Here is a 13462-nt window from a genome sequence, read left to right as displayed (position 1 = left end):
TGGTACATCACAGTGTGCTAGACAGTTTTCTCAAAAAAACCCCACTGACACATAGTCTTAGGCTGACCCTTGTTTGAATTCGGTGATAACTTCCCAAGAAGGGATGGCACTTTTGGATGGAAACCGAGGAGCATGTGCTGGAGGTGCCTGGGCAGAGTATCACATTCCGACAGGGATATGGCACAGACTGCATCTTTGGGTGTTGAATGTTGTTTCAAAAGTTGTATCTGATTTGTTCTGTTCTCCCACCTTTCTGACAGAGCTTGGTTTTGTAAATGGCTGGTTTTATCTCGACCTTTTATCTTCAGCCTGCTATGAGTCAGTGCAAACTGAGTGTGGAGGCCATTGACTGATGGTTGTGCAGACGCTTTGTTCATGTGCCTACAGATGAGTGCACGACCATGCATGTGAAATGAGGACAGATGCTAGAGACAGCTGCTGACTGCAAGTTTTACTGGCTGATTTGTGCTGCCTTGTCCTGCCTGCACTAACAAGTCCCAGAGAACAGGGGTTTGAGAACATCTACTGGAGAGAAACAGCAGGTTCTGCTTCTGCCAGTCCCTTATTGTGAGGGTTTGTTGCTTGGTTGGGGGTTTTCCCCTCCTTTTCCTCACTTGCAAAAAGCTTGTGCTCAGGAGGACCAGAGCTCTGGGACCAGCAGCTATCAGCTGAGCAGTTTGCCAGATCGTCAGGGGAGCCCCAGCAGCAGAAAGGAGACAAGAGGGGTCTGGGGGAGGGTCCGGGCACAAGGCAGCAGCCGTGGCTGGGCTGGGTGTAGAACAGAAGCTGGACAGGAGGGAGGCAAGGGGGCTCGGGGGGGCAGCCTGCCTCACCATGGCTCTGCTTGCAGCAGCTCTGGGGTGAATGGAAAGGAACTGGGTAGCGTCAAGATGGGCCAGCCTGCCCTTGCGGGAAGAAGCTCACTTAATTGAAACCCATCTTCTTCCTTCAGAGCCCCTTTGCACCTCTCTCCAGTAGCAGGGAGCTCTTATTCATGCCGGCGTGTGCATTGTGTGTCAACCCTCCTTGTGCCCGTTTTATTTAGTTGCCATTAGTTTTTTTGTCAAAAATGTGAAGAAGTAATAATAACCAGCCATTACTTCCAGTTTTCATTGAAAGGTCTGGGTGAAATGCACTTTCTCTGTAGCAAATCTCCTTTGATTGCTGCAGCCTATGTCTGGTGGTGGTTTGGGCTAATATGAAGGGGAAAGGAGAAGGAAAACGGCTTCTCTTTTATAAATGGGCAATGTATATAGTGGAAGATCAAAAGCCCCCTGGTCTCGCTCTTTCACCCTAACAGGGATTCTTGCTGTGTTAGTTTGCATGCCATACAATAACATCTGCAGCTTCATCCCATAAGGACTGTGCCTCATCTGTTTGCCTCTTTTTCACAAGCCTGTTGATATAAAGCATTAATCATTCAAATATTAATAAAGAAATAATAAACCTGGCTGTTGCTAACTATCTGATTTCCTTTCTTTTTCTTTTTTTCCTTTTTTTCCCCTGTGCACATTTTCTTTAGCTTGAAATGGCGATTGAAAACCTACAAAAAACTGAAGGGATTACATCACACAAAAGCAGTTTGCTCAACAGCCATGTAAGTTACAATCGGAATTTACAACCTTTTTCCTGCTTTGGTAGGAGCATTATTTGTAGCTGAGCCACTCAGAGCAGCCTGGGATTCAGCTGTGCTGCCCAAAGCAGCCCATTCCCAAGAAACAAGAAGCTGCAAAAAGTGCCATGATGTTAATGCTTGTTTATGAGGTGCTCTGGATTCTGTTAACTGCCTCTGCACTGTGTTTATTTATTTTGTCTGCCTTGCAATGGAAATTGCTGGCAATTAGATAAACACATTTGAGGAAGTTCTTTCCTTTCACTGGAATTGAAAGATGGCTGGAAAATAATTTGCAATTTTACAGCAGTAACTTGGCGTGAATCATGACAGGTACCCTTAGATAGCACATACCAAAAGCTTGCTCCTGTGGATGCCTTGATTGCCTCTTTCTGTGCCTCAGGGAGACCATTACTGTTACAATGCTATGCTAAATTCGTTTGCTAGACCTCTCTCTTCTCACTCTGCCAACAACGTCTCTGCTTTGTGTGAAGTTCCCACTGTTCTGCTGGGCCTTCTGCATCATGGTTTACAGCTCCCATGCAGTAATGATTAACGGCAAGCACATGCTTGTGTGAGATTTGAAGGGTCTAATTCAAGTCCTCTTGAAGTCGTTGGACTTGCCTTGACTTCGTTGTGCTTTGGATTAGGCTGAAGCATGTTCTGCACTGATAAGTCACAGTGCACAAAGCGGTACTTCTGGATTCTAACAGATTTCCTTTTGCTTTGTATTTGGGGGCAGATCTGTTGTCATTCTTGGGTTCTGCAAAAAAAATCTGTGCCCTCTTCACCCTAGGGAAATGGCCTGAGAAAGCGAAAGGAGCATTAAACCTAAGGATCTGATTCTCTTAAGCTGTTGTCGAACTCCAAGCCAGGGTCCTGGATGAGCTTAATCCTTATTTCAGCCTCTAGGAATTGAAGGTGTCTGGTTGGAGCTGGGAAACACAAACCTGCAGGATCAGGCTGGTAGTTCCTGTTCTGAGCATCTCCGTGCATCCTTTCCATCCCAGGCAGTGGCTGTGCGTGTACCCCCATGCTGTGCCCCCAGCACCATATGGATTTGGCTAAGGATAATGTCCCTTCTAGAATTTTTCTTGTTGGTTCAAGTGCAGAAGCAGAACAGGGGGGTCGTGGTGTGGTATTGAAGGAGATTTGACAAAAAGCAGGGAAAGCACAGAGGAAAGAAAGCAAAGACAGGAAAGAGATTTAATCTGACCACAGGCTGCGCAGGATGGAGTTGGGGCCCAATCCAGCCTCTGATCACATCTTCCCCGCTTGCAGGGTAGAAGTAAAGAACTTAATGTCTCTTTTCTGAGGTCACGGCTCATCGTTTGGCCTAAGGCTTAAGTTCTTTTACAAATTCTAAAGCAAATAGACTACTTCCTAAGCATGTGTGTACACATCAGCTCTCCGCTCCTCTCTGCTCAAGATGTTGGTCCAGGCACAAGCAACATGCTGCCCTGGGCAGCTCCAGGGCTGGGGTGGGTAATTCCCTCTGCCAAGGTGCAGAGCCTGAGCCAAGGAACCTTGTGGAGCCATTGCTGCCCTGTGACCCTCCAGTGTCCTTGCCCTGCCTTCCGGGAGCACGGAGCCGTGTCTGTGGATATGTGGGAGTAACGAGGAGGTGATGGGACGAGCAGTGCCTGTAGTAAATGCAGCACGTTGCAGACCCAGAGCAGGCAATCTCTTTTCAGAGCTGGAGGACGGTCGGTGCTGGTGCCCAGGGAGGGTGCGTAGCCTCTGCCTGGGGGGGGTTCTGGGGCTTCGACTGGCCCGAGGGACCTGACCTCCATCGGAAGTGAGCCCTGGGGTGAGTAGAAGGCTGGAGTCATTCCACAGACCCATCATCAGATGGTTTGGGTTGGAAGGGACCTTCAAAGGCCAGCTAGTGCAACCCCCTGCCATGGACAGGGACATCTTCAGCTGGATCAGGATGCTCAGAGCCCCGTCCAGCCTGACCTTGAATGTTTCCAGGGATGGGGTATCCACCAGCTGGAGACTGGAGAATGCCAGAGGCGTGTGGGGCAGCCTGGTGAGCGCGGCACCGAACCGCTCTGCACGTCTCCCCGGCACGTGCTGTGTCACAGGGCATCCTGCTCTCCAGGGTGTTTTGGTTCCCACCCCTTTATGTGAAAAAAAAACAAAACCAAAACCAAAACAACAAACCAGACAGGGGATTACCCATCCCAAATGCTTGTGTGACCAACACACGGTACTGTCATAGATGAGCTTGACAAAAGTGAGTAGCTGGGGAAGTTGTGAGTTCATGCTAATTGTGCTATTAGTTGTGACTTTTAAGGTTGCAGAGTTTTTCATTAACTGTTCTGTCTCTCATTTTAAATCTCACATTTTTCAAATGTGTGAGTTATTGGGATACATGGTTTATTTTGTTGCCATCTGCAGATGTTGCGTGCCAGGAATCTTTGATTTCAAAAATACAACCAAACCAAAGAAACCCTAAAGGTATCTCAGTCAAGAGGGAATTTTTTTATGTAATGCTGTTTAAACACAGTCAATGTGAAGTGGAGCCACACTTGATAACGCAATTTAGCTTCAAAAACTCTCTGAGAGGTTATTTAAGTGCACTTGAAAGATCAAATTTGGAAGCCTAAGCGAATGTTAATACCCCAGCGACACATGATGTTTCTAATGAAATCATGTCAATCCATTACTGTTATTGAAGAAGCCCTGCTCACGAGGGTACTCCAGAGACTCTGGGCCGGAGGATTACGTCTTTGCCAATTATGATCTTGCAGATGATGCAAAGAAATTTGAGGAAAATTACTACAGTTTTTGTACGTGAGTGCCTAAAGCTAGGCACGTAAGGAGGGAGCTGGATGCTAGAACCTGCCCAAGGCTCTGCGGCTCCTCGGTGTGCACAGTGCTCATAGGAGTAGGAGGGAGGTGGATTTTTTCCTCACCGTAAAACAAACAAACAAAAAACCGAATAAACCCCCAAAAGCCTATTGGACTTATTCCCTGTGGTTGAATGGCTCTTAGGTAGGTGCTGATGGAGTTTTTCCCCTGAGGAAAAGATCTTACGCCCAAATGATGTTTAGGTGGAAACATCTAAAATGAGACTGAAGAGAGAGGTAGGAAAATTGTTAAAGGGAATAATTCTGCCTTGGCCGGGGGAGGGATGTAACGCCCTAATGAAGGATGGATTTCCTGCTCAGCAGAGAAGGGCAGGTGGTGCTGATGGATGCAGGTGGCTCGGGGCGCAACTACGCAAGGGACCAGAGCTGACGGGCACTTGTTGGACTTTTCAAGAAAATAACTAAGTTCCGTTGAAACTTGAATTGCAAAAGATCGGTGGGGCTGAGCAGGGAGCTGCAGGTGCGAGGGAAGCGTTCCTCCCCGTTGCTGAGTTTGGGGTGCTCGCAGGGGGGTCTGGGGTCCATCCTGACTCTGAGCTGAACTGAGCGGGGGCTTAGGAACCGCAGATGTCTTTTTTTTTTCTTTTCATTTCTATGAAAAAGGTTTCTTTTTCATAGAAATGCTCATAAGAAAACCTCTCCAAACCTGGACCTTCAGAAAAAAATTTTTTTTTTCTTTTCCCAGACAGCCCCAGGCATCGCTTTTTCTATCCTTAAAAAGCCATCCTTGAATGGAACAAAGCTGAGGTTTTTCGCTAAAGGTTATTTTTTAAAAAATCAAAACAAACAGTCAGTAGAAATAAAGTTAAAAGTAGAAATGAAATTGAAATGTTCCCCTGTAGTGCCTATAACAAACAAAGCAGCATACGGCTGCGTAGTGATTTTATTGGATCCTGCTCATAGTAAACCCAGAAATTAAACTGTATAGTATCGTGTCATTGTCACCACTAAGCAAAATTCAAACAATAAACAGAATAAGGGATACAAATGGAAAGACTCTTTAATGTTCTCGTTTTAAGTGCCTGGTTTGTTATTACTAATGCAGGAAGAGCAAAAATCATGTTTTGAAAATTATTTATATTCTAACAGATTTCTTTTTTAAGCTCTTCTGTGTGTTTTGTAATAGATTTGTAATTCAACAGTGGGAGTTCATATTGTGAAACTCTATGGTGTTTTAAAAGAATATAAAAGACACTTTGCAGAAAAGAAAGCTGGAAGATGAAGTGAATAATCTAGAAATGTCTGGGATTAGAGTAAAAATGCCCAGTATCACATTTAAATGAGAAGGTTTTACCTATAGATGAATTTTCCATAGAAACTTTCAACTTTTATATATATGTATACATTTTTTTAAGACTTGGAATTTAGAATAGGTTTAGAAAATAAATAGCTGATCCACATTCAGTATCTTCCATAGGATAAATAAAATAAATGGTTAAAAAAAAGAGGACCTTCTTAATCATTAATCTTTTAAATACAGGGGATGGGCCAAAATTAGTGCAGATGTGGACTACCTAAAACCTGAGTTCTTGCTGGTCGTTTATGTCATAACCACTGGGGTCCACTTTTGCTGGGGATGGATAATTGGGGGGTGGGGGCTCGGGGGTACTGAATGGCTTTGGGGGGCTTCCTGGGGGGCTTCTCACCTCTTCTGCCGGCGAGAGCACGGAGGGTTGCGGATCACTGGCAGACACCTCTTGGGGCTGTAGGGTCTGGAGGTCAGAAAGGTGGTCGGTCGCTGGAAGAACACACCAAAGGGTGTCTTAGGTGGAGGTGGAAGGTGGGAAGGTGACAGGCAGCTCTGCGGAAAGTGGGACAGCAAAAATGGCCAAGAGGTTTCTCTTCTTCCATCTGTGGCAGCCCCTGGTCTGCTCAAAGGCCACCAGAACTGACGGACCCAGTCATTTGAACTTGTGGTTGCTTTGGATGGAACCCAACTAATGAATGAAAGAGTTTTAACTGTACAGCTTTGTATTCAGCTCATTTGATGCAGCGTAAGTTTAAAACTGGGACAGGTGAATGGTAACGGCAGAACGTACGGTCAGAGGTGCTGGAAAGCCTTTGTGTGAGAGTTGGGTGTGACACACAAAACCTGAAAATGACTCACTGGAGTGAGGTGTCAGAGGTGTCATTGCACATTTCAGGTTGTATTTTCACAGTTACTGATACAAAACTGGAGTATAGTGGTGAACTGGGACCTCAGAGTTTCACCGGGAGAAAAGAGCTGGATACTGGAGTATGAGTGGAGAGGACTTAAGCATAGGCCAACTTGTACATCCATGTGCATGGTTAAATCCCGCTGATTTCGTGCTTAATTGCAATACGTGCTTGTTCTATTTGTTGTGCTAATATTGTGGCATCCATACCCGGAGTCTGTTTCGCCACTGCTGGGGTGTGAATTCAGCAGCTTCTGGTGGAGCTGTGCCTCCTGTGGATCAGGGCTGGAGGGCTGGGTGGCGAGGGAGGTCTTGACATCGTTAGTCCCAGATGTCCCTAACGACAATGAAAGGGCTCTTAGCAAAGCTATTGATTTTAGTCCATTTGTGCATCTAGTTCCTTCAGAGATTCACTTAACATAACACTTATTTTATGGATGCCGAAGTCATTTCGCCAGCTGAAGGAGAGCGGGGGTTTTGTCTTTTTGCATTTTAATTCCTGTGCTGACATTGTGCACCAGGCCTGCCCTTTCGGGCCGCCTGGGTATAAATAATTTATATTAATTGCAAACTTTAATCAACAGAAATGTCAGAAGTTCAGACAGTAAATTTTGAAAAGTAGATGGACCCCCACAGATTTTTATCGTTGCTTTGGTAACTGTTAATTTTATTGTTAAGGGAACAGTTGCACACATGCCAATCTTCAAATTAATAAAGACTTTGCAGCATATTGGTTTCCCTAAATTTTATTCCTCCTAGGCAGTATCTTAACATCTTTATTCTTGGAAAATACAAGTTCTTACAGCTTTACTTTATCTCTGCAGAAATTAATCTCTATCCAAGGTGGACACTGAGATGGCAGGCAGGCTGTGTCTTAATGCCTTTGCAAAATCTGACAGCATTTTTGTTTGGGTTATTAGCTTTGGGCTGGGAGTCCTTTTATAAAAATGCAACTGGCATAAGTTATATAAATTAACTACCCAGCATTAAGTTCTCTTGAACATGTCAGACGAGCTCTCCTGACATTTAAGTGTTGACGCTTTGACGCAGCCCGTTCCAGCCCTCTTTAGACTTTCATGTGTTCTTTATTTATTTATTTGTTTTCCATACCTGAAGCTCCAGTGGTTGTTGGACAACTACGAGACGGCGGAAGGCGTCAGCCTTCCCAGGAGCTCCCTCTACAACCATTACCTGCGGCACTGCCAGGAGCACAAACTGGATCCAGTGAATGCCGCTTCCTTCGGGAAACTGATCCGTTCGGTGTTCATGGGGCTGAGGACCCGCCGCCTGGGAACCAGGTTGGTGCGAATCTACATTTAAAAAAAACACCAACTCCTAGAACTTCTGTCACACATACTGAGAATTTACCGAGCAGCCTTTAACAGGCGCAGGTGTTTCCTCCGAGATCTACAGGAACAACCAGGAATGGTCTTGTGGGGAAAGGGATGGCTGCTCTGAGGCACAGAGTGATTTCTGTGTGTTGTTAGGCAAAGCTGCTCCCTCACCGTAAAAGGTGTGAGAGGCTGGACAATACAATGAATTTCAGACACGCTCCAGGTCTCTGGTGATGGTGCCTTGTCCAGCCGCACAGTGGAATTTGGTCTGTGTCCTTTTCCTAAGGAGTCTGAGAATATTTTATTTGAACCTAGGCTTCTTCTGATTCCATTACTGTCTCAGAAAGATGAAGTCACTAATCTTCCCGATTGCTGCTGTCAAAATTCTGGCACAGTGCGATGGTTTCTCCCGTTGGGTCTGGTAAAGGTCCTCCATCGCAGAACCCGTGCCCACATCTCTGATGCAGACAAGCTGTACAGATGTAAATGGCTTCCTTCTTCAATACCCAAAGTGGCAGGCTGAATCTCGTGACAGAATTTTTTCTTTTAAAACACCAAAGATCCATATAACACAACAAAAGCACGACAGAAGAAAGTACACTGGCTGTAATTACAGATGTGTCCTTCAAGGGATCACCTGCACAGCTTGCACAGCTGAATTTGCATTTTATCCCAGCTCCTAATATTTAAAAATTAGCTAATATGCTGGAGAAGTAGTGATTGCTCTGATTGTGTAAGATTTTATAATGAAATTCAAGCTTAGATATTTGGGCTTCTAAACAAGAACAAAACCAGATGTGTCCAGGGCATTCCACAGCTGGAGTGTGGAGGCAACAGTCGTAGGAAGAGCAGGGAGGAGTGTGGATTTCTGTGGATTGGTTCAAGTGCAAGAGCTCTGAAATAATTTTTTTTAGAGGAGAGAAATTCTTTAATCCCATCAAGGATTAAAGAAAAAAACAAGCAAAAATCCCATTTAAAACTGCAAATGTGCAGGCTGGGAAGGGTACAGTAAACCTGAATAAATATTAAAATAGCTGTCCACCGTTATTTTCTTACTCGTTCCTTTAGGTTATGAATGCAGCTGGTATTTAATTTGCAGGCACTTCAAAAAATCACTCGCGGCGTGGCCGAAGCGTGCTGCACACCTGAGTGCTGGGGAGGTGTAAAAGCCTTTGTACGGTGGCAATGGCTGAACGCTTCAGCCATGCCCTTGGCAAGAGCAAATTCCCCCAGCGTGGAAGAAAGGGTTAATTCTTCAACAAATGCCCCTCTCCTAAATTTCTCTGTGTCATTTTCCAATGGGAAGCATCATTGGATTGAAGGTGCCTCCAGCCCCTTCCGTTGTGACACAGCAGAGGAATTTTAAGCCTCCCCAGTAAGGGCTCTGGAGACCCCGCTCTGCCCCCCGGCTCGGTCTCCTCTCCCATGGAGGGCTCAGCTCAGCCTTTATTAGCGACAAATTGGCTAAAGCCGAGTTGGACATACCGTCGTCACGTATCCACGGCTGCCTAATTGTCCTTCTTGCTCCCAAATGCAGATGCTTGGGGGTTGAAAAATTCCGGTTTGGTGGAAAAACTTTTTTAACTGGCGCATCTGCCGAATGTGACAGAAAGGCATTCTTCTGAGGAGCATCACAGCAGCTTCACTGACAAGCAAAGGGAAAAGGATTCCACCCTCTTTGGCTTGCAGAAAGCTTTCAGTTTTTACAAAAACTTTAAAAATGAGCAACTCCAAGAACAAAGCCACATCAAAGCCTGTTGCTGTGGCTGTGAAAGCATTGGCAACAGAAAGACATTTTTCTTATCATACTTGACTATTCAGTCAGACTTGTTCCATCCAAGTCTAGATAAACATGGAAGTTTGTTTTTATGGAAAAAACAAATCCTCCAACCCTAACCAAATAGCAGAGTGTCCCCTGAGGTCTTTCTGTCATTCTGTTTAATAACACTTGGTGTTGTAGCACTTGTCTCTTCTTCTCCAGTTACCATGGGTGACTTGAAACAAACCTTGCCGGCTTTTAGATGTGGATGTCACTGAACTTTGCGACGTGTGGTTTTAAATTTTGTAGGGGGTGATGGCATTCATTAGTTCCTTGGTTCGGCCGTTCGAGCAGCGCTTGGCCGCAGACTGAGGGGTGCTCTAAGAAGGAGGCTGTGTTGTCAAAACAAGCCCAAGAGTAAATTGCAGGTCTACGATGTCCCTTCCATTGACTGGCTTTCACTGAGCGGTTTCAACGCTGATACTTCTCCAGGGGAAACTCCAAATACCATTATTATGGGATCCGTCTCAAGCCGGAGTCTCCGCTGAACCGTCTGCAGGAGGATACCCAGTACATGGCAATGAGGCAGCAGCCCATCCACCAGAAGCAGAGGTAGGTGGTCCCGGCGCCCTGCAGCTCGCTGCGTGCCCCCAGCCCTGCCGTGGGCAAAGGTCCTGTCCCAAGGGATGCAGCAGGCCACATCTTGGGATCGGGCTTCGCTTGGCAGCAAAGGGAACGTGTTGGGACAGCTCAGACCTGAGTGTGGCTGAAGGGCCAGCGCTGAGCTGTGGGAGACGGGGCTGCAAGTCGCTGGCTGCTCTGAGTAGTGGAGGAGCCCGGGAGTAATTCTGGTGGGTGCCCATCGTGGAAACGTTCAAGGCCAGGTTGGACGGGGCTCTGAGCCACCTGACCTCGTTGAAGATGTCCTTGCTTATGGCAGGGGGGTTGGACTAGGTGACCTTTAAAGGTCCCTTCCAACCCAAACCGTTCTATGATTCTATGAAAATGGCACTTATCTGCCTACTCTGTTTGCCAGTGGCGTGATTCAGCCCACAGCGACGGAGAATGCCCCAGCACGTGCCACTTCTCATGGCATCACTGTGACCGAGCCTTCGTAAGACCTCAGCCGCAGAGTTGGTTGTGCCAAATCAGTGTAAAGGACTTGGGGGGTTGTGTTGGTTTTGGGCGGATTTGGGGGTTTGTTTGGTTTTTGGGTTTTTTTAATGCAAAAGTGCAAGTTAAATAGTGCTGTGGCTGGTCTTGTGTCTGAGTAATTTTGAATATAAAACAATGTACAAAGGAATTTGGAGTGGTCTCCCGGAAGCACGGACACTTCTGGTTCTTGCTGGAGGGAAGAAGGAGCAGAGGAATTTATTTCTTCAGCTCCCAAACAGAAATTAAAAGCAAAATTCAGCTCCTGAGACACAACCTGTGCTCTGGCACCCACTTCAGCTCTGCTTCTCATTTTCTTTTTCTTTTTTTCGATGTCACCTTGGGCAAACTTCTTAACCCCTTTAATTCTGTCTTGGGGAGTGCTTTTCAAAAGGAGGTTCTGATTTTCCCCTCTCCATTTGAGTAAGTGATATAAATGCTCAGCCCTCACGATGCTGGCCTTGAACGTAGCCTCACGTAGTGCACAACGAACACGAGAGTCTGCATCACTGCATCGCATATAATGAGAACGTGTTTGCTCGTGCCTGTGTCAATCCCAAGCCGTGCTCTAAATTTAGGTATAGACCAGCACAGAAGATGGATGGCATGGCAGAGAGCGGGTCCAACAGTAACCCGCACACGACGCCGGAGCAGTCGGTTGCTGCTCAAAGTCAACATCATCAGCAGTTCATAGGTGAGGAGACAGCTTTAACGTATTAGATACCGCACGCCCCAGCTTAGAGCTGTAAGGGGAAGGAAGGTCTTGTCCAGCAAGCCCTGGCTGTCCTGCATTTGTTTGCTTTTCTAGTAAATCTAGAGTATTATATATTATCCATTATAGTATACGTTCTAATAAGCTTTTGTAAAGTCACACTTGCTAAGTTTATTTCCCAACTCCTTTACCCAAGGAAGGCTTTTTTCTTGTGCCATCAGGTCTGTTGGTTCCTTTTAGTATATTTTTATCTGTCTGGTTTTATCCAAATGGGGTGGAAGGAGCAAAGCTCCAGAAGAGCAGTGCTAAGGCAGGCAGCCAGAGGGAGAAGGGCAGTTCTTTTCATTGCAAAGGCTGCAGTACGTATCTGATCGGAGACGATCCGTGTGGACCTGCTCCTTGTGAGAAGACAAGCCCTCTGGCTTTGCTGGTCCTGGATCTGAATGTCTCCACCACCTCCAGTAGAGAGAGCAAATGCCGGCCAGCTCTGAAATACAATTGCTCCTGATACTCTGCTGCCCAATTATATTTCCCATTGTACCAGAGAGGCATTTTTCAGGTTCGGAGAAAATCTAATGGGAAGCACGGCAGATGAGGACAATGTATTCTTGTATCTGTTATTACAGAGAGAAAGGAAACATTTTCCTTTCCACACGGAATAAATGGGCTGCAGTTGTTTGCTTTTTGCCCAGTATAACAGCACGAACCAGGGACAGTACTGGATTATTGGTCTTACTTCTCCTGTTGCATCCCAATGGAAACACGAAAGATAGCCATCAGCGACAGCAGCACCTTGTACTCATCTGCAGTCCGGCATAACCGAGTGTTCCTAATTCTCACCATGTTTCCCGACCTTTTTTTTCCCCTAGATGTAACCCATGCCTTTCCCAAGTTCCCAGCCCCTGATCTAGGTAACGTCCTCTTACAAGAAGGGTTCACCTTGAACGATGTGAAAACTCTGCAGCTTCTTTACAGGCGGCACTGTGAGGTGATTATTTGGAGTATTTTAATTGATTTATTAATTGATGTGGGACATAATTCATGTGCTCGTCGCATATCCTGCACTTAGAAAAAGCTGGAATATAATAGGAAATGCTTGATTTGCTGCGTATTACTCAACTCAAATATTGTGCTTTATGTTATGTTTTCATTGTGTGACTTGTTTTATGTTATGTTCATTATCGAAACAATGCCCTTTCCTTTATTTTTCTTGTAAATTATTTAATCTAAGTGGCAGCACATGAAATTTATGCTTACACTGTGTGAGAGGATGCTAGCAGAGCAGCTAATGAATTGTGTTCTTTGTTAGGCAACTTTGGATGTTGTAATGAATCTTCAGTTTCATTATATTGAGAAACTGTGGCAATCCTTCTGGAGTCCTAAAACACCATCTAGTGATGGCTCTGCTGCCCTGCCATCCAGGTACGCTGTTGTGTTCTGATTATTTCCGAATGCTCCATTTTCTGGTGGTGGTTTTTTATTATTTTTAAAATGCATGAAGTGTTTTCAGCTTCATTAGGCATTTTGAGCGCTTTGTAGGACCTGAAAGTATTTACTTCCCTGTAGAATCATTACAAAGAGTGTCAGGAGTATTTAATGACGTAATGACCACAGAAAGTTCAGACCTCCAAGGGAGGCATCTGCTCTGGTTCTGTACATCTGCCTGCCTTATACCTCCTGCCAACAGTGCTCATCCCAAATGCAAAGATGGATGAGAACGGGATGCTGCTTTCATAAATGGTCATCAGGAGCAGGCAGGAACAATTCTGTGCCGTGAGGTATCAGTCTCGAGTGATGTCTCAGGCTCTGAGGTTTTAGTGACGTGCAACGCTACAGGCTTGGGGAAGAGGGGCTGGGAAGC

General features: G+C 45.7%; 1 protein-coding gene across 8 annotated transcripts in view; it reads left to right on the top strand.

Annotated features, from left to right (window-relative positions):
• RFX2 (regulatory factor X2) overlaps positions 1-13462 on the top strand; it is a 60495-nt gene that overhangs the window by 37147 nt on the left and 9886 nt on the right. For 5 of the 8 annotated variants that reach the window (XM_040592140.1, XM_040592139.1, XM_040592141.1 and 2 more), the window contains 6 exons: positions 1523-1597; positions 7761-7942; positions 10230-10349; positions 11468-11583; positions 12471-12589; positions 12911-13023. In XM_040592140.1, the coding sequence (XP_040448074.1) occupies positions 1523-1597; positions 7761-7942; positions 10230-10349; positions 11468-11583; positions 12471-12589; positions 12911-13023 (725 nt within the window). The remainder of the gene's footprint in view (positions 1-1522; positions 1598-7760; positions 7943-10229; positions 10350-11467; positions 11584-12470; positions 12590-12910; positions 13024-13462) is intronic. The other 3 variants (XM_040592143.1, XM_040592142.1, XM_040592144.1) reach the window with 1 other exon arrangement.

This window comes from Falco naumanni, chromosome 4, assembly GCF_017639655.2.
Source record: "Falco naumanni isolate bFalNau1 chromosome 4, bFalNau1.pat, whole genome shotgun sequence".
NCBI classification, from domain to species: Eukaryota; Metazoa; Chordata; class Aves; order Falconiformes; family Falconidae; genus Falco; species Falco naumanni.
The sequence above is the reverse complement of the archived record's forward strand: the minus strand, read 5'-3'. Positions and strand labels throughout refer to the sequence as shown.